Source organism: Myotis nattereri (genome assembly GCF_964212035.1).
Source record: "Myotis nattereri genome assembly, chromosome: 3".
NCBI lineage: Eukaryota > Metazoa > Chordata > Mammalia > Chiroptera > Vespertilionidae > Myotis > Myotis nattereri.
In genome coordinates, this window is record NC_138077.1 from 71143176 (window position 1) to 71162837 (window position 19662).

At 42.7% G+C, this 19662-nt stretch overlaps 1 protein-coding gene across 5 annotated transcripts in view; it reads left to right on the plus strand.

Moving 5' to 3' along the window:
• Nucleotides 1-758: 758 nt before the first annotated feature.
• The window catches only part of LOC308515894 (leukocyte surface antigen CD47-like), a 55325-nt gene continuing 36421 nt past the window's right edge, over nucleotides 759-19662 (plus strand). For 2 of the 5 annotated variants that reach the window (XM_081086558.1, XM_081086557.1), the window contains exons 1-2: nucleotides 794-1000; nucleotides 17224-17571. In XM_081086558.1, coding sequence (XP_080942684.1) covers nucleotides 955-1000; nucleotides 17224-17571 — 394 coding nt within the window. In that variant the 5' untranslated portion in view covers nucleotides 794-954. Of the gene's footprint in view, nucleotides 1001-17223; nucleotides 17572-19662 lie in introns of all 5 variants that reach the window. The other 3 variants (XM_081086556.1, XM_081086554.1, XM_081086555.1) reach the window with 3 other exon arrangements.

Here is a 19662-nt window from a genome sequence, read left to right on the forward strand (position 1 = left end):
GAGCAGACAGGCTATGCAGCCCATTAGAGTAGCCACCAGAGACTGACTTTGTGACAAGAGAGTTCATCACTTAGGATAAATGTTACTGTCAGTTTTAAAAGGCCTTTTGCTTCCATTTGAATGATGTGGCCTGTGTCATTCAGTGAGATATTGAAAGAAGTGAAGGGATTAGTCAAAAACCATATATGCATAGCACAGACCACTGTGTGGTGATAGCCAGAGCTAAAGGAGGGGTGGCAGGTAGGTGGCGATGGTCAAAGGGTGGGGGCCAGTGGGGACAGAAAGAGGCATTGCTTGGACCAATGGGCACAGGATGCAGTTGTAGATGATTTTTATTGAGTTGTAGACTTGAAAACTCCACGGTTTGTTGAACCTATGTTACCCCCGAGAAGTTCAATTTTTTTAAAAAAGGCCGTCTTTATACTGTGGCTTGGAGCCACATTTTGAATACATTTCAAGCAGGAGAGGACAGTGGGGGCAGGATCCCTGGGCCCAGGGCGGTGCGAGAAGCAGAAAGGAAGGAGGAGAGAGGCGGGGACAGTGAAGACGCAGTGAGCGAGGGAACACAGGCCCAGCCTCCTGGCGAGGGGTATCCGGACCCCGGCGCGGGGACGCAGGGGGCGCGGCGAGGCTGGCCCCCAAAGCGCAGCCTCCGCCACCTCCCGGGAGCGGCTCGGGGGTCTTGGCGGAGCCTCGGGGAACGCTGACTAGTCCGCGAATCAGGGGCCCCCGCGTCAGCAGCCTCCGCGGCGGGGCGGGGCGGGGCCGAGCGCGCGTGCGCGGCTCCGGCGGCTGCGAGCGGCTGTGCAGCGGCTGGGACTCGCGGGCGCGAGGCCGGCAGCCTGGGCGGGGGGTTCTGTTCGTGACGGGCGGCGGCGCGGGGTCCGGACTGTAGCCGCGGTGGCTGCTCCAGACGCGGGCGGCGGCAGCGGAGGCGGCCCCTTCGCGGGCGCGATGTGGCCCCTGTTGGTGCTGCTGCTGCTGGGCTCAGCGAGCCGCGGTGAGTGGCCCCGAACCTGGCTCTGCGGCTCGCGTCTCCCGCCTCCGCGGCGCCCCGCTGGCCCCGCAGCTCCCTGGAGAGGGTGGCCAGTGCGGGACGCGCGGGCCCTGGACTCCCGGGCTCGAACGTGGGAGGCCCCGCGGGTACTCAGGCGCCCCCTTCCTTCCTTCCTTGCTTCCTCTCCCTCCTCTTCATCTTCCCCGGGTGACAGCGGGCTCATCTCCTTCCCCCGCTCTCCGCCTCCAGACGCACACACGGAGGAAGACTCCACACCGCGCACCTCGCGCGGAAAATAACTAGAAAGGGCGCCTTCCTTGGCGAGTGGGTGGCAGATGTTAGGGTCCCCCTCTCTGGCACCCCTCTTCCCTCCGAGGAGCTTAAATGCACTGGGGATGAAGAGGGGAGAGTGGGAGAGCCAGGCGTCTTGCGATGAAGTGCGCATTTTGGTGAAGTCTGCAAGATGCTTATTTATTTATTTATTTTTCTTGTTTGCCCTCCCACATGAACATAGGAGGTAAGGGGGGCATACTTGATACGATGGTTTTATTTCCAACGCACCACTTAATCAGAAGAATCTTTCGTCTCCCCTCTCTCCATTTTATTTTTTAAATTTATTAAACCTTAAAAATAGACTTCCTGTAAACCCTCTCAACCTCCCCACCCCACCAACCACTTTAAAACAGTCCAAAGAGCACATTCAAGTTTCCCCCTGTATTGGGGGAACCTTTTAACAGCAATAGATTTCGCTTGAAATAAGAAGACAGTAACCCCTAGTGTCAAAACATATTTGCAGCCAACTGGAATTTGGTGTTTTTCCACGTTAAAGGCGTTTTGGCCCCAAGCTTTTGGAAACTATTTTTTAAAAATGTGTGCTTTATAAAAACTGAGGGAAGAATGTAATTTTGTGTGTGTGTGGCTATATAGGCTGTGCCTGTCACAGTTCACATGTATAAAGCCTTTTTGTGAATTTTTTCTAAGATTCAAATTGAATTTGAGTAACAGTAAACATGCAATTGTTATATTTAATTCTAGAATGTTAACTTCATTACATTTAACTGATTATTAGCCTCCCTGTGCCATTCATAAAGCCTTGTGACTTCGGCTATTTTCAAGATGCTCTTCAGACCCTGTTACCACTTTCCCCATTCTCCGAAAATCCTGGCACGTTGGAGCTGTTCATAATCACTATGTCTGTTATCTGAAGGGTTGATATTAGATAAAGTAGTGTTCCCTGTCATTATCATTAATGGCTCATTGCTGTTACTATCAAAATAACTAAAATAATACTGCTTTCAGAAACCTGTTTTCTGATCAAAATGCATGTTGAACCAGATTATAAATTTGGGATAAAATGTCACTAATTCAGACTGCAGGCATCAAAAGTTATTCTGAAGAATAAAAACTATAAATTATGTATTCTTTTAAAAACAGGGGTCCTGTTTTCAAGTAGATTAGAAAGAATTGCTATAATGTTACTTTTGGGAGTAGGAATTCTGTTAGTAATAGTGAAGATCATATATAATAAGTACTAATTTACATATAATATTAATGTGCTCAAGTCCCTATAGAGTCATAGAATTCAGAATTTATGGCGTTTTAGTGTACTTAAGCTAATAACCTAAACAAGAAAAACAGAATAGGGGCCTTATGCATTTGAGTTGTGTTAAGTGTTGAATATAAAGCAATGGATTTTTTGTTTGTGTTTAATATTTAGTTTTTAAAGAGCACCTGTGAAGAGATGCTAACAGCCTTAGAACACAAGTCCTTATAAACCAAGGTATTTGAGAGACAGAATTTAGAACCTAGAATGAAGAAAGTCCGTGGACTTTTATGTTCATTGTTTACTCAGACTTTCATTTTGCTTTCAGATTCATTTACAAATGACTGGTAATCAAATGCCATTTACTGGTAGCCACTACAGTTTCAGTTGACCTTTGTAGTAAAATAAGTTTTCTAAAATACCCCTTCCATCTAATTACAGGCAAACTGAAACCCCGTATATTGGTTTACAAGATGCAGAATGAATTATTATGCTCCTACCCTCCCCCATGCCCCATATGTCAAATTATATTTTGATTAAAAGCATATCACCATTTTCAGTGGAATTCAAAAACTGGTAAATAAAACCTTACTCAAATAATGACAGTATATGAACTGTCAATGGTTGAATGATTTTTCAGAGTTTTTAAAATCAAGGATACACATTATTAAAAAACATGTTTATTGTCTTAAGTATTGTAGTAATTTTACTTGCTTTAAAGAAAATGTTTTGTTTTCTCCTAAAAATATATTACTTTAAAACACAAGTTGCCATTTTGAGGAAGTAACTGCCTATGTAAAAGTCCTTATTTATGGGGCCGCCCCAGCGGTTTAAAGGCAGTGTGTTAAAGCATTAAACAGAATGTCTACTATTAGGACATTTGCTCATGCTGTCGTCTGTATTTTGGCAGATGTTTTATTTTTGCCACTGAGTTGTTAATGGAGATTTGAAAGGCTAGGTCCTAAAGATGAAAAATAGGTGTTTTTCCCAAAATTGATAAATATTCTGAATCCAAAATTATCACTCATATTATTAAAACTGTGTGTATTCCTTAATGTTGATTCATCTATGGCTATTGTAGACCTTGCTTTTAATACATTAATGTTATCTTTGTGACACAGTTTTTATAAAGCCATTTACCCAACTTTTAGGGTTTGCATTCATACCTTTTTATACAAATTTTAAAAATTCTATATTTTTATATCTTGTGCCTAATACAGTGCCCTTGGGCTGTCATGAAGCTACTTCCACTTGTACAGATATATTTTCTATGATAAAAGAAGAAGAAGAAGAGTGTAGAATCAATTTTGCTGAACTCATTGTAATACTAAACTAAAAAATACAGAGCACCCAGGAAATTTGATTATGACAGACCTAGACCGAAACAATAGAATAGAACCTGGATTTCCCCTCTGTGTGGTTATGTGGAGGTGAAACAGGAATTAGAAGCCACACCCTCCTCTAATTCCTTCCATACCCATGGAGCAGTTGTATATGACTCCACATCTGGTCAACGCAGGGATTGAGCATATTTATGCATATTTCAGTACGTGATGGGCTAAAAGACAAGGCAAGTGTAAGGTCTGTCAAAATGTTTTTTTGTGTTTTTTTTTTTTTTTTTTTTTTTTCTGTTTCAAGCCACGTATGAGCCCCCTTGCTATGCTCTAAGCACTTTGTATGGAGAAAATAGTGCTGGACATAGAGACACATTTCAGACTCCATGCCTCTTAATAACATAAAATGCAGTTACTTGGAAATAGGGATTTTGTTGTTTTTATCCTTCCATGGTACTGAATATGTATTAGATGCTTGAGAAGGCCTTACTTCTGCATGTTGCTGCCCTTCCCCCTGTAATTCTAGCTCAACCACTTCAGTTCTTGTAAGGCCACTTTACAATCTAGAGGCAATTACTTTGAGTCAGAACAAAATACACTGTGGACACCCCCACTTTACCCCAGTCCTTGTCTGTTCTCTATTGAGGAGGGATCTGACTAAATCCTCCTTTTTGACCCTAATTCTAACCCAATTCAGTTTGAGGCTCCAGTTTTTCATTCCAAGGTCAAGGTCTATGGCAAAAAAGATTCATTTCTACCAGGTATCTTTTTGCTTTACTTACCTTAGTGATTCCTGGGATTTCTTACCCCATTCTGAACATCCATTCCAAGCAGATAATTAATCCTACTCTGCTGCAAAAAAATTAGTATTGATGTATGGTGTAGTAGACTCTCCCAACTTCCCTCCTACCATTTCTAAACTTACCTATAATAGCTTAGGTAAGCATCATCACTTTCTCCCTTCTCACCAGTTTCAGAAGTTTACCTATTCACCCTTTTAAGGAAAAGGTCATCTGTCTACACCTCTTTCACTTCCACCACCTAGGAGACCTACTTCATCAATTTAATTCTTCAGTTTTATATCTTAGATCTTTCCTTCTCCGTTGGTTCTTTCACCATAGCTTGCAGACATGCTTAAGTTTTACCCCATATTAAAAACAATCAAACCTTAAATAAAATTAAAACAAACAAACAAGAAGAACCAAAAAATCTTGCCCTGTTCCTGTCTTCATACTCCTTTCATTATCACCTTCTCTCTCTGCTATTTTATTTTACTTTTTTAAAAATATATTTTATTGATTTCTTATAGAGAGGAAGGGAGAGGGATAGAGAGTTAGAAACATCGATGAGAGAGAAACATCGATCAGCTGCCTCCCGCACACTCCCTATTGGGTATGTGCCTACAACCAAGGTACATGCCCTTGACCGGAATCGAACCTGGGACCCTTGAGTCCCCAGGCCGACGCTCTATCCATTGAGCCAAACCAGTTAGGGTTCTCTGCTCTTTTAGACTGCCAAATTTATTGAAAGAATAACTGCCTCTCCTTTCTGTCCTCCCATTTATCTCCAAAATGCAATATGACTCCTCATTCCACTAGTCTGTTGGCAATGCTGCAGATAGAGAAGTTAGTGATCTAATTTTTAATCTAGAGGCTATTTGTACTTATCCCACTCAACATCTATTCTGTCCCTATCAAAACGCTTTCTTTGTGTCTACAGGAGTTCTTTGCTGCCTCACCTACTTCTCACTTTCTTAATTAGTTCCTTTTTAGCTGTTTGCTCCATAAACATTGGTATTCCACAACATTTAATTCCCTGATACCTGCTCTGTTGCTTTGCAAGGACTCTCTGGGCCGTCTTGTTTATGCTCATGATTTCAATTATCAGCTAAATTCTTGGTGTTTCCCAAGTCTTTGTAGCTCCAACCTTTTTAAAATCTGGGCCCATATATCCTTGGATCTGCTGGACATCTTTATTTCATTGTACCGCAAGTATTTTAATACCCAGCCTGTTAAAAGGATATTCCCTTTAAATCTCCTAAATCTGTGTACTCAATAATTAATCCACGACCTAACTAGTTATGCATGCTATTTTGGTTAACAACTTTCATTCTTCCCTCACACTTCCCACATCTGACTTATGTTGATTTTACTTCTTTGTTTTTTACTTTAATTTTTGGCCTTCTCTCCTGTTGTCATCTACCTGGACTATTGTAGTGATCTCTTAATGGGCCTCCGATTCTTGTCTCTCTCCCTCCTCTCAATTCACCCTTCATATTGCTTTATTATTATTTTTTTAATGCAGGTAAATCTGAGTGGTCTGCTATTGCTTATTTTATCAAATCCAAACTCCTCAGAATTATATTTAAGGAAGCATTTCCATATTTCTTAACTATTTTTTCAAGCTCCATTTTCTAGAGATCACCTGAATAATTTCTTGCTTCCAGTTATTAATTTTATTCACTCCTCTATACATGTTACTACTCTGCCTGGATAGTGCTTACTTTTCCATAACATTCCTACTCTTCCTTCAAGATCCAGTTTATACATCTCCCTCTAGGAAGGTCATTGTTAGGTACATTCATGTAATTTTTAAGGAATTCTTCCATCTCACCTGCAACTCATTTAATTGAGATTTCTCATTGAAATATGTAGCTTCATGATTCCATAATCAAGTTTATAGAAGTAAGAAGTGGAGGGTTCTCTTCAAGTATGGAAGAAGAATGAATCCTCTCTGATACCATTTTTGGATATTCTTTTCTTGGAATTCATACTTTAATTTTTTTACATTCATAAGGGGAGTAATGAGGCATACTTACTGGACCCTGGGTTGAATCCATAGGCTACCAAATGAAGACATTGTCCTTGCTTTTCTACCTTTTCTTCTAATGGGGAGACCAGTTAAATCAAGCATTAATTACAAGATTCAGTAATAAGGGTAGTGACAGCACTTGAGAGGGAATGATGGGAGCAATACAGAGAGGTTGAATATTGTTGAGTAGTGGTAGGGAAGGGGAACAGGATTAAATATCCCAACTGTGCTTTAGCAGGAAGAGCCAAAGATAGTTATCTCTAGCTGCCATTTATTGAGCATTTGCTAAGAATATGAAAGACATTGAGATAAGAACTTTGTGTTCCTTATCTCATTAAATTTTAACAAAATCTCCAGGAGGTATATACAATTACTACACTTTATACAGATGAGGAAGCTGAGGTACAGAGGTTAAATACTTTGCCTAAGGTTATATCTCTATAAGGGGGCTGAGTCTCCACTCAATGTCTGACTCCAAAATATGTGTTCTCTGACTCTTTCAGATTGACGGGTATGGGCCTCTAGGCTGGGGGAATGTGTGCAAAGGCATGGACATGAGAGTACATATGCATATTCATGGGATATCAAGAAGGTCATTAAAATTGAACCTTAGTTTGGAAAAGAGGAAGGACAGGAGGTGGGGCTGGACAGGGCCTTGAAGGATCTAGTTCAGCCTTGGGCAAACTGCGGCCCGCAGGCGGATCCTGCCCGTTTGAAATGAATAAAACTAAAAAAAAAAAAGACCATACCCTTTTATGTAATGATGTTTACTTTGAATTTATATTAGTTCACACAAACACTCCATCCATGCTTTTGTTCAGGCCCTCCTGTCCAGTTTAAGAACCCATTGTGGCCCTCAAGTCAAAAAGTTTGTCCACCCCTGATCTAGTTTGTATCTCATGTTAATACACTTAGAATTTAGTCTGAAAAGAGGGAAGGGTGTTGTTAAAGTATAGTGAGCAAGAGAGTGCACATTTGCATTTAGAACATTTGTTTCTGGAACAGTGGAAAGTACACTGGGGCTGGGAAGGGGAAATGTGGAGGCTGGAGTCATGGAGCTACTTAAATGGCAGTAGTTCAAGGGAGAAATGAGGAATGTCTAATTCATTCATACAACAGACATTGCATTTAGGAACTATTAAACAGGCTGAATCCACCAAAAATTCTCCATGGCTAAAAAGAGGGAAGAATCCAGCATGATTCTTAAGCCCAGGTCTGGTTGACTGATAGATAATAGAAAATACTTCAGGGAGGTGAGTATTTGTGGGGAGGGTAGGAAGAGGGAATATTGATTTTTGGACATGTCAACCTTGATGTTATAGTACTAGATCCAAGTAGAAATGCTCAGCACACAGTTGACTTTCCCAGGTCTAACAGAGAAAGGTGTTACCTGGATAAATAAAGTGTGTAGGTAGGTAGAACCATGAATATGGGTAAATACTGGGGAGGGGCTTGCAGTGCTGACTATGAAGCCTTTAGGAACACTAATCATTATTATGAATCATGGAATAGGTTTCAATAAGGAAAGGAAGCTTGGATGGCTGAACAAAGCAGTAGAAGGAAATTCAGAATTAGTAGATGTAGAGGCCAAGGGACAGGCACAAGGAAGGAGCTGCCCACTGGCTCAAGAACTGTAGAGAAGTTGTGATAGAAAGTGAACCATACAGATGTGATTTTTCACAAGGGATTGTTGGTGACTTTGGCAAGAGCTGTTGTAGTGAAGCTGAGGTGGAGAGATTGCAGCCAGGTGGCAGAGATTTAGGAAATGAAATGGAAGTGAAGAAATGCTTTTAAGTTATTATTTTAGGACTAGTGGCCCGGTGCATGAAATTCGTGCATGGGGGGCCTGCACCCTCTGCAATCGGGGACCCCTGTGGGATCGGGCCTAAACTGGCAGTCAGACATCCCTTTCGCAAGCTGGGACCACTGGCTCCTAACCACTCACCTGCCTGCCTGCCCTATAGCCCCTAACTGCCTTTGCCTTCCTGCCTGATTGCCCCTAACCCCTCTGCCTGCCTGATTGCCTCTAACACTCTACCTGCCTGCCTGATTGCCCCTAACTGCCCTCCCTTGCCGGCCTGATCTCGCCCCCAACTGCCCTCCCCTGCCAGCCTGATCTTGCCCCCAACTGCCCTCCACTGCTGGCCTGATCTTACCCCTAACTCCATCTACCTGACTGATTGCCCCTAACTGTCTTCTCTTGCCAGCCTGATCTTGCTCCCAGTTGCCCTCCCCTGCCAACCTGATTGCCCCTAACCCCGTGCTGGCTTGATCTTGCTCCCAATTGCCCTCCCCTGCCAGCCTGATCACCCCTAACTGCCTCTACCTTGGCCCCCACCACCATGGCTTTGTCTGGAAGGAAGTTGGATGTCCAGAAGATGGCCAGTCGACCTGGTATAATTAGCATATTACCCTTTTATTAGTATAGATAGATTATATAGGATAGGATTGCTTAAAGGGGGGCGGGAGGCTTTTCAGCAGGAGGAAATGCTCTTGGCAGACAAAAATACATAATCCCTGTATCTGGACTGATAGCCACCTATATGCATTATACTGCCAAACTGGTCATTAAAAAATTGAACCACTTTCTTATGTCTTACGCCAAACCGCTGTTGCCTTTAAAACCCGTCCTCAGCCCTCACCTTAGGTTCTGCCTTCACGGTTCACCCAGATTAAGTTCTGATTGGTTGGTTTCTATGCCAGTCAGCATCAAAAGCCCCACCTCCTAGGCAGCCAGTGGCTCCTCGCACTTCACCCCCATTTGGTTCTGATTGGTCAGTTTCTATGCCAGTCAGTGTCAAAGGCTCCACCTCCTAGGATGCCATTGGCTCCTTGCAGTTCACCCAGATTTGCTTTTGATTGGTCAGTTTCTATGCCAGTCAGCATCTCTGGGCCTATCTCTGGGCCTGATCGGAGAGTCAGGGCTGATCAGCAGCTGCCTCAGGCTGCTGGCGAGCGGGCTGAACTGCTGACCTCTCGGGGAGAGAGAGAGGATCGGCTCCTGGTGAGGCCTGGAGAGAGAGAGAGGTCAGCAGTTCAGCTTGCTGGCCAGTACCCGCCCACACCAGCCTGCTGCGTGTGCAGCCTGGCCTTCGGTTGTCCCTTCTGTTGTTTTGGATGTTACAGATCCTGGCTCTTTATATATATACTAGAGGCCCGTGCACAAAAATTTGTGCACTTGGGGGGGGAGAGGGGGTCCCTCAGCCCAGCCTGTGCCCTCTCACAGTCTGGGATCCCTCAGGGGATGACCACCTGCTGGCTTAGGCCCGCTCCCCAGGGGATTGGGCCTAAGATGGCAATCAGACATCCCTCTGGCAGCCCGGCAGCCCTCGCGGGATGACCACTTGCCAGCGGGGAGCAGGCCTAAACTGCATTTGGACATCCTTAGTGCTGCTGAGGAGGCAAGAGAGCCTCCAACCACCACCGCTGTACTGGCAGCCATCAGCCTGGCTTGTGGCTGAGCAGAGCTCCTCCCATGTGAGAGCGCCCTGACCACCAGAGGGCAGCTTGTGCATTGAGCATCTGCCCCCTGGTGGTCAGTGTGTGTCATAGTGACCAGTCATTCCCAGTCTTTCTGCTGTTAGGGTCAGTTTGCATATTACCCTTTTACTATATAGGATAGAGGCCTGGTGCATGAGTGGGGGCCGGCTGGTTTGCCCTGAAGGGTGTCCCGGATCAGGGTGGGGGTCCCACTTGGGTGCCTGACCAGCCTGGATGAGAGGATGATGGCTGTTTGCAGTTGGTCACACACCCTTCAGGGTGAGGGTCCCCACTGGGGTGCCTGGCCAGTCTGGGTGAGGGGCTGAGGGCCATTTTCAGGCTGGCGGGTGACTGAAGCTCCCAACCTCCCCTTTCTTTCTTTTTTTTTGATTCTGGGATTTATTTACCGTCTGTGGCTGTCACTGGAACTGAGAGCCGGCTTTAGCTCTGAGGTTCGGCTCCAGCTCTGAGACCTCAGCTGCTGAAAGGAGGTATCTGGGTTTGTTTGGCTTCTATAATTGAAACAGTGTTGTAGCTCCAGCTCTGAGGCCCTGCTGGCTGAAAGCAGGTTTCTGGGGTCTGTTTAGCTTCTATAATTGCAACATTGTTTCTTAGAGTGCAGCTCAGAGGCCAGCAGCGGCAGGTGGGGAACCTTGGCTTCCTCCATCACTGGAGCAACCAAGCCTCCTGTTCGCTTCAGCTGCCTGGCTGCCGGCCGCCATCTTGGTTGGCAGTTAATTTGCATATCGCCCTGATTTGCCAATGGGGAGCGTGTTGGAGGTACGGTTAATTACCATGTTTTTCTATTATTAGATAGGATACTAGAGGCCCGATGCATGAAAATTCATGCACTGGAGGGGGTGTCCCTCAGCCTGGCCTGCCCCCTCTCACAGTCCGGGAACCCTTAGGGGTGGGAGGCAACCCGATGATCGGGGGAAAGTGATGTCCCATGACACCTCTGCTACTGCCACTGCCGAAAGCACAAGCCTTGGCCGGCCCTGGTTATCTGAGCCTCGGGCGGCCCTGGGCAGTTGGGAAGCCGCCCTCCGAGGTTTGCCTGTGCCTCGGGCTGGCCTTGGGTGGCTGGAGGGCTGAGGGGATTGGGGGTGTCCGGAGGCAGGCACAGCAGAGCTGAGGGGACTGGGCGGCCCCATCTTGTAGCTGTGGGTGCCACCATCTTTGTGATAGCGTGAGGGTCAATTAGCATATTCCCTCTTTATTAGATAGGATATATACAGATGATTGGGAAGAGAGAGAAATATGAGGGATTTTCTAAAGTTGGTGAATATTTGAGTATGTTTTTAAATGTTTAAAACAAACAAAACCAAAACCTATGTAAGTGGAATAGGGGCATGTGGGAGGCTGATAATCAACTAGGAAAGTCCTTGAAGATATTCATGGGTGGGGAGGCAAAATGGAAATTAGGTTTCAGGTAAAGAGGTTCATTTCTAAAGATGAACAGTGGGGATATGTGGGAGAGAAATGTGGATTGTTGGATTTACAGGTAAATTTATAGGTGAAGAATATTTGAAGCTTCTGGCTTCTCATCTGGCATTGCTGATGGACTCAATTTGAATCCTATATAATAAAAGCCTAATATCTAAATTGTCCCCTCGACTGGGAGTTTGACCTGGAGTTTTTCCAGGAGATTGGAAGTTTGACTGCTCACTATGATGTGAGCTACCACCAGGGGCCAGCACGGAACATGGTGGGTGTCTGCGAAGTGCTGAGACCTCTCACCAGCTACTTAGGGGCAGGGGTAACAGGGATGGAGGTGCGGTGAGAATGCTGGGTGTTCCCCGAACTCACTCTCACTCCCCCTGCTACCCTCCCCTAGGACGCCAGAGTTTGTGTGCCAGTGAAGCCCCCGAGCTCAGGTGCTGGGCGCCCATAAAGATCTCTCCCTGCACCCATGCAGCCCCTTCTGGGTGAGTTAGGCCACAGCCACCAGGACCACAGGAGCCGGTCACGCTCCTTGTAGGTTCGTGCAAGAGCCGGTCTGCAAGGCCATCTGGGAGAGAGCGCCTTGCCCACCTGATTTCCATGCAGCGCCGCTAGGTGGTCCAGGGGTCCACAATGCAGCTGGGCCAGCAGCATCCGGCTGCGCTCACTGCATCTCCCTGTGGGGACTCGGGAGCCATGATTCAGGCGGAAGGAGGTGTGCAGGAACCTGGGAGCCCAGGTGCTGTCCAGGGCCTGGAGGTCAGCTGGGACCTACCCTTCCATGCCAGACACTTGTGCTTCGATTGTTGGCCAGGCCTAGGGACCGTACCCATGCATGAATTTCATGCACTGGGCCTCTAGTTAAGAAATAAGAAGAGAGGGCTGCTTTGGAGAGTATGGAATAAGCTCTTGTAGAAGGAGAGTGATTTAAGAGCTGATGTAAAGGAGAGAAACTTGTTTAAAAAGATTGAAGACCACCCAAGTGGGCGGGGACTATGACACTTTTCTGGTGGTTCCCTGATAGCAACACGCATTTTCTTAGAAACCTGTAAGACTGATTCCTGCCCTGTACTGCCCTTCCAGAGCACTTTGCTCATACAGGAAGGATCACACTTATGTAATCCTGTGTTATAAAAAGTGCATATCATTCCCCCAAGTGAGAATTGGAAGCTTTGAAAAGATAATTCATACTCTCCCCAGCCCCCCATCATTGTATCCACACATCCTATCACAATGTTTCAGTTCAAGTAATTCTCAATAAATTTTTGCTGCATTTTTTAAAATTCTGAGCCATATATTGAGCCTTCTCTGCAACCACATGTTGGCCGTCTTCAGGACTGTGGAAGGAGTTGGTTAGGTTGGTGATTGGTATTCACAGAGATTGTAGAGTTCAGTATTTTTGCCACTCAACATAAAATAATTTTCCATTTCATTTTTGATTTATTGTAAACCCTGACATCACTGATGGTTATATTAATACCTTTCTATCTGATTCAGACTGCTATCGGCATATCTTAATTATTCAGAATTTTCTTACTCATGTTAGTTATTTGTGTTTCTTTGTTTTTTCTGTTTTAAATCTTTTCTTCACTTTGCTTTTCCATCAGAAGGCAGTAGGCAAAAGAGAGGAAACACAAATCAGATACTTTTATTACTTTTAGTGTTTAAGTAAGTATTTATAGAAGATGTAGTTGTGGTTAACAGTTGGTAGAGTGACATTTTTGGACTACCCTTATTTATTAATTACTAGAGGCCTGCTGCACGAAATTCATGCAAGGGTAGGGTCCCTACCATCAGGGCCAGCCATCAGGGCCAATTGGGGCCTTCCAGCTCCCAGCCAGGGCCTTTCTTTGTTCCACACAGCCCCCTGGTTGTCAGCACACATCATAGCAAGCAATCGAACTCCCAGTCTCCTGGTCGAACTCACGATGGGACACTTTGCATATTAGCCTTTTATATATATAGATAGTGCAAGGGTTATTCAAATTATGGTTTATCCAGGTCAATTTTAGTTTAATTTTTATTACCAGCACTAATTCTACTAGTATTTAAATGGCTTCAGCTATAAGATCTTGCATATTACAACAAATAATGCAGTGCAATTAGTACTTCCTGTATTCTGTTGGAAATCCATTCTCTAAGCAGAAGTTATAAAATTGTCCAGTGTTTGCCAACCACTTTTTACTTACGGAGAGCATTTTAAATGCTTTTACATGTATCTTTTATTGAAGGACAATTTTTAGAAAGTAATATCTTGACTCAAACAAATATAAAATGACCATCTGTCAAAGATTTAATTCACACATTAATAAGCAAATTAGCAGGATGGTAAAACCATCTTGGCTTTTAAATAAAGTGGGAAGAAAAGACACATGTATAGGCAACCAGGAAAGCTGTAATGAATTAGTGAATATATGCAATTGGTTAACATCCTTATCGCAATAAAATGTAATTTTAAAAAATCCTCTCTTCCAGGTTAACCAAGGTACTCATATGCATATATGCATAACCTCTGGACACAGATAATAGGGTGGTGAAGGCTTGGGCGGGAGTTGGCTAGAATGGGTCAATGGTGGAGAAAGAGGGCCATATATAATACTTTCAACAATAAAGATTTAAAAAAAATAAAGTATGCAAATTAAAAAGAAAACAAATAAACAAAAAAACCCCCCTTAAAATCCTCTCTTTTACCAGATGGAAATTAATTACGCAACAATGTTTATTTCTCACTCTATGGACATGAATCATTTGCATTACTCTCAGTTTTCTACAACTTATAAAATTGTAAAATAGCTCCGTCAAACACAGTGAAAGGCACAGTCCTTATAGATTCAGATATTCCCAAGGGATCTGTCAGACAACACCCAGATCCCCACTGAAAGGGCACTATCTAGTCCTTTTGTCCATTTTAAAACTGAGCACCATATTTTCTGACACTTCTTTTCTAATTCCAACATCACAACCACTTTCTTCTCTCCTTGTTATGCACTATAGCCTCCCCACCAATGCTTCTTTCTTAGGGGAAATAATTCAGAACCCCAAGGTTTTGAAAAACGCAATTGGAAGTCCAGGTTTTGCCTGGGGCTTCCTAATACAGGGATGGTTAGAAGTGTAGAGAACTGGGCAGAAGTGAGCTTGTGAACCACAAGCTTGGTTCAGACTGCAAATTCCCAGAAACATAACAATTTGCACCTCCCAGTCAGAGAAGGTCTAGAATCTAGATCAAGCAAGTTAAACTCAAAAGCTAACACTGGCCAAATAAGCAAGGTTTAAGTTTATGTGGGCTGCAAAATAACAAAAGCTTCAATTTTCGTAGAAATTTAGGTTTATTTCAATAGAGACATGCTGAATACAAAGGGCTGAAATAAATGAGTAATTGTTAACAAAATAATAGAGCGTTTTAATAAAAATTAATATTTTTTCGTGATCATTAACTTACCAGGTACTGAATACCTGCACAAATTAATAAGCGTACTGCAAATAAACCTATTTTTCTTGTTCTTTGAAAGTGAAATATTCCCTATTCTGCACACCAAACAAGTCAGTACAAGACTAATGACATGGCAACTGGCTGCTAAAATATTCACTGCTAGTATTAGTGGAGAGAAATGGTGCACCTGCACATAGGTGCTTAAGGGAAATGAATGCAACACCATTATAGTAACCAGTCATTAGCGAACATTGCAGTTCGTTCGTTATTAAGAACTAGAAACCCTGCACATGAATCCATGCACCAGTAGCTCTCCAGTAGCTTGCTGCCGCCCTCCAGTAGATCTCTGCCCACTGCCCTGCCCTCCTGTAGCTTCCCCCTCGCACCTCTCCCCACACCCCCCTCATAGCTTGCTGCCCTGCTCCCTCCTGTAGCTCTCCTCTGCCTGCTTGTAGCTCCTTGCCCCAGCAGTAGCTCCTGCTGATCCATGATCGGGTCGTTGTGCAGTCGGTTGTTACGCTTCATGGTGTAACGACCATTTGCATATTACATCTTTATTTTATAGGATTATGTATAAAACAATATTGTAAAAACTAAGTTACGGAATTTTTATTAAAACATTTCTTACATACTGTTATATTGGCTGGGCTGCAAAAATAATTGTGGGCCACGAGTTTGACATGTTGAGTCTAGATCATTGCATAAAAATGCTGTTTTGCCCAGTTTTTAGAGTATTACCTGCATATGTACAGCACAGCATTGTTGAGAGGGCTCTTGTCCATGTATTTGCTCCTTTGATACTTGCCATAATTCTGTGAAGCTGTCCGGTGTTCATTTCTGATCCTTTGCTTGCAGAGAGTAAACCAAGGCCTAGAAAAGTTATGTGAATTGCTTAAGGTCACATACTGACAAGGGACAGGTAGAATTTGTACCCAGGCTTTCTGAACCTTGTTCAGTTCATATTTCACTATGCATCCTAGCATTCAACTCAATGGGCATTTATCGAATACTATGGTTCTAGAATAATAACATCCTAAGTCCCTGAGTTTTATTCCCAATTTATTTAGAAGGAAGAACTATAAGAATGAACTGTTAAAGCTGATATTTATATTTGTTAATGCTTTATGGTGTTTTTTTGTTTTGTTTTGTTTTTTTGGGAAAGTCCAACTAACTACCTAGATAAAATAGTTGATAAATGGTTAAAAAATATGGGAAGAACTATAATTTCTCCACAATCTTAAACATATTAGGTGAAAGATGAGTGATTGCATTTTCCTTCCCAATCCCTATTTTGTAAGACAACTGGTAGTTTATCCTATTGATAAGAGTTTAATAGAATATATTGTATTTATTAGCAGTATCTATTGTCTTCAACTTGTTTCTTAGCTTTATTTTGAGTGGTTTATGGTTTTTAGGAGGAAAGAATACCTGTAATATGCATTTGGAAATTGTTGTTCTCTAGTTTCAATGAAATGTGGGAGTGAGAAAGTGCCTTTCAATTGTTTATATCTCTTTATAGTATTTGCATACCAAATGTCCATTGCTGTCAGTATTTTGCAATGCAATATAGCCAGAGAATATGTTTGTTCCTTAGCATTCTAAGACTTCCCATCTTAGAGGAAAGATGTGATGTGGTTCATCTGATTTACTTTTTATATTAGAGTCCAGTATAGCTCACCACCTTGCTTGGAAATGCAACCTAAAGATAGAGATGAACTTCATATGGGTTTTGCAAGTTATGTTTGGAGGCAGTATATAGAATTTGAAACTAAATATAATATTTGGTTTGATTTTCTGTTCAAAATTTTCCCATGGTGAGGACAGTATTTTTCTACCTACATCAGTGAGCAACAATGATTACTTCAAAGCTTCTGAAGCCAAATATACACCTGCATGCTCCAACACAGGTTGCTGAATTTATTACCAATACTCTTGGTAACATATACTGTGTATTACTGAGAATGAACAAGGAAAAGTTACAATAGTCTCTACCATCTGTGCACCTTAATATTAAAATAACTTGTTTCCCTTCTTCACCAGCCCTGCCTTCTCTCTGTAGCTGCACAGCATACTTAAGGGGACAATTGAAGCATTGCTTTTTTATCTTAAGGATTTGTAACGCACCTAAGATCTTATGCTACAGAATTCTATAATGATATGAAACTCTTTTCTTTTTCTTTTCCAGGTTCAGCTCAGCTAATATTTAATATAACCAAATTTGCAGAATACACCACTTGCAATAAAACTGTTGTAATTCCATGCCTCGTTAATAATGTGGAGGCACAAAACCTTAAAGAAATGTTTGTAAAGTGGAAATTCAGAGATAAAGACATTTTCTTCTATGATGGAGATAAAAATGAATCCAGCCCCAACAGTAACTTTTCGAGTGCATTCATCGTTCCAGAAGCACTACTAAGTGGCATTGCCTCTTTGAAGATGGCCAAGAGCCATGCTGTCCCAGGAAACTACACTTGCGAAGTGACAGAATTAACTAGAGAAGGCGAGACCATCGTAGAACTAAAATATCGTGTTGGTAAGAATTTTATAATCTTTCATTTTATTTGTCCTGCAGTAACCTGATCCTATTAGAAATGGGGCACAATGGAGCGAGGAACTCCTTTGAATCAAAAAGTAGGTTATGACTAATAAATGATTACGTAATATTCAGCAGCTTATAACATCATGAGTTTTACTTGTTCTTCTACTTTTCATAATAAAACTCCTTTGCTGTTTGTTGTTTGTGTATTGTCAGGTTCTCAAACTTTTGGCCTGAAAACTATTCTGTTGGGGTGAGGGGTCCTAGCGTCATTTAATCTGCATTTTTTGTTTGCTGCTCTCAAAAGTACTGTCTTTCATGTGATTAATTTTCCATGATCTTTCCAATTATGTACCTTTATTTCTTATTACCTGCACTTTGGTCAAGGGCTGAAAAGTCCCAGCCATGCTCCAGCTGGAAAGAATAGATTAGAAGGAGAATTGAGAGATTAAAAATAAGGTTACAATGATGTTTTCTTGAGCTTTCATGTGCTCAGCCTTGCTATGGTGTTCTTTTTCTTGGCCAAGATGTGGGAGGGCTAGGGATCCAATAGAATTAATTTGAATTCAGCCTTGGTTATAGCACCATGATTGTGCCCTTTCTTCACAGACTTGGGCTGGTGAGTTGCATAAAGCAGTAAAGCTAGCTGAAATAAACAGTCTGCTTTCTTTCTAGTTCTTGCCGTGCCAGCTGATTACTTTAACCACATACAGGTGCATACTGACTTTCTATTTTGAAAGCTCTATTTAGAACTACTAGACATATTACTGCTCTCAGGATTAGACAAGCCTTTGAGAACCTCTGCTTTAGATGGGATCACACCATTCAGTTGAACCAACTATTTGCCTTTTATTCTTCTAGAATTTCCTGTTATGAAATATCTATTACCAGATTGGAAATGGGATGTTTATTCTGATGGAATATTTTGACATTGCTTAGGATTAGGAATCAGGAGGTTTGATTACATCCCCTATTCTGCACGGTAACTATTTGTCTCTATTGAAATTGAGGAGTTACTTCACTGGGTCCAAGTTACCTCATCTCTAAAATGAGGGTGAAGCCCTAGCTGGTTTTGCTCAGTGGATAGACCATTGGACTATGGACTGGAAGGTCCCAGGTTCGATTCCTGTCAAGGGCACATGCTCGGGTTGCGGGCTCGATCCCCAGTAGGAGGTGTGCAGGAGGCAGCCGATCAATGAGATCAATGATACTCTCTCATCATTGATGTTTCTATCTCTCTCTTCCTCTCCCTTCCTCTCTGAAATCAATAAAAATATATTAAAAAATAAAAATGAAAAAATGGGGATGAAAATAGATTCCTGCTTTATGTATTCTACAGTCTAACAAGCATCATGAGATCCCTTGTGTACCAGTCCTTTGTAAACCAAAGTACTTTGCAAATGTTAGTTGTGTTCCTAGGATGTTTATTTTATGAAGTGAGGTTCTGAGGTGTTGAAGCTGGGGTGTCCTGAGAGGGGTGTCTGTGTGGTGCAGCATGGGCAGGAGATGGCTTCGAGCAGACTTTGGAAGGCTTTTCTGCTCAAAAATCTCTCCTCTATTGGAAATTTCATCAACTCACAATGGGGGAGGGTGATTTTGGAATAGAGTGTAGGTTACTGAGAGGAGAATTGTAAACTCAAGGCTTAAAGGCCAGGAGATGGGATGAAGATGGATGGGAAAGGATACCAATCTCTGGGATAAAGATAAAGTTTGTAATTTTCTCTGTGATTGCTTCATCTTTGTATTCCAAGTCCCCTAAAAAAATAAGAACTATGCTTACTGTTGGGGCCATTAAAATGTGAGGGTGGTGTTTTGTTGTAGAGAATGTTGAAGATTCTACCTGAGGTCTCAGACATTTGACTTGCACCCATTTTTATTTTTTGAAATAGTTATGGAATCACATGAAGTTTCAAAGATAGATCAGAGAGGTGCTGTGTACTCTTACCCAGCTGCACCCAGTGGTTACATTTTATGTAACAGTAGTTAAATGCCAAAACCACCCAGTTCACAATGTTGAATTGTGTATATGTTTCTTTTTCTTTTTATCACATGTGTACATTTCTGTAATGACCACCACAATCAGAATAT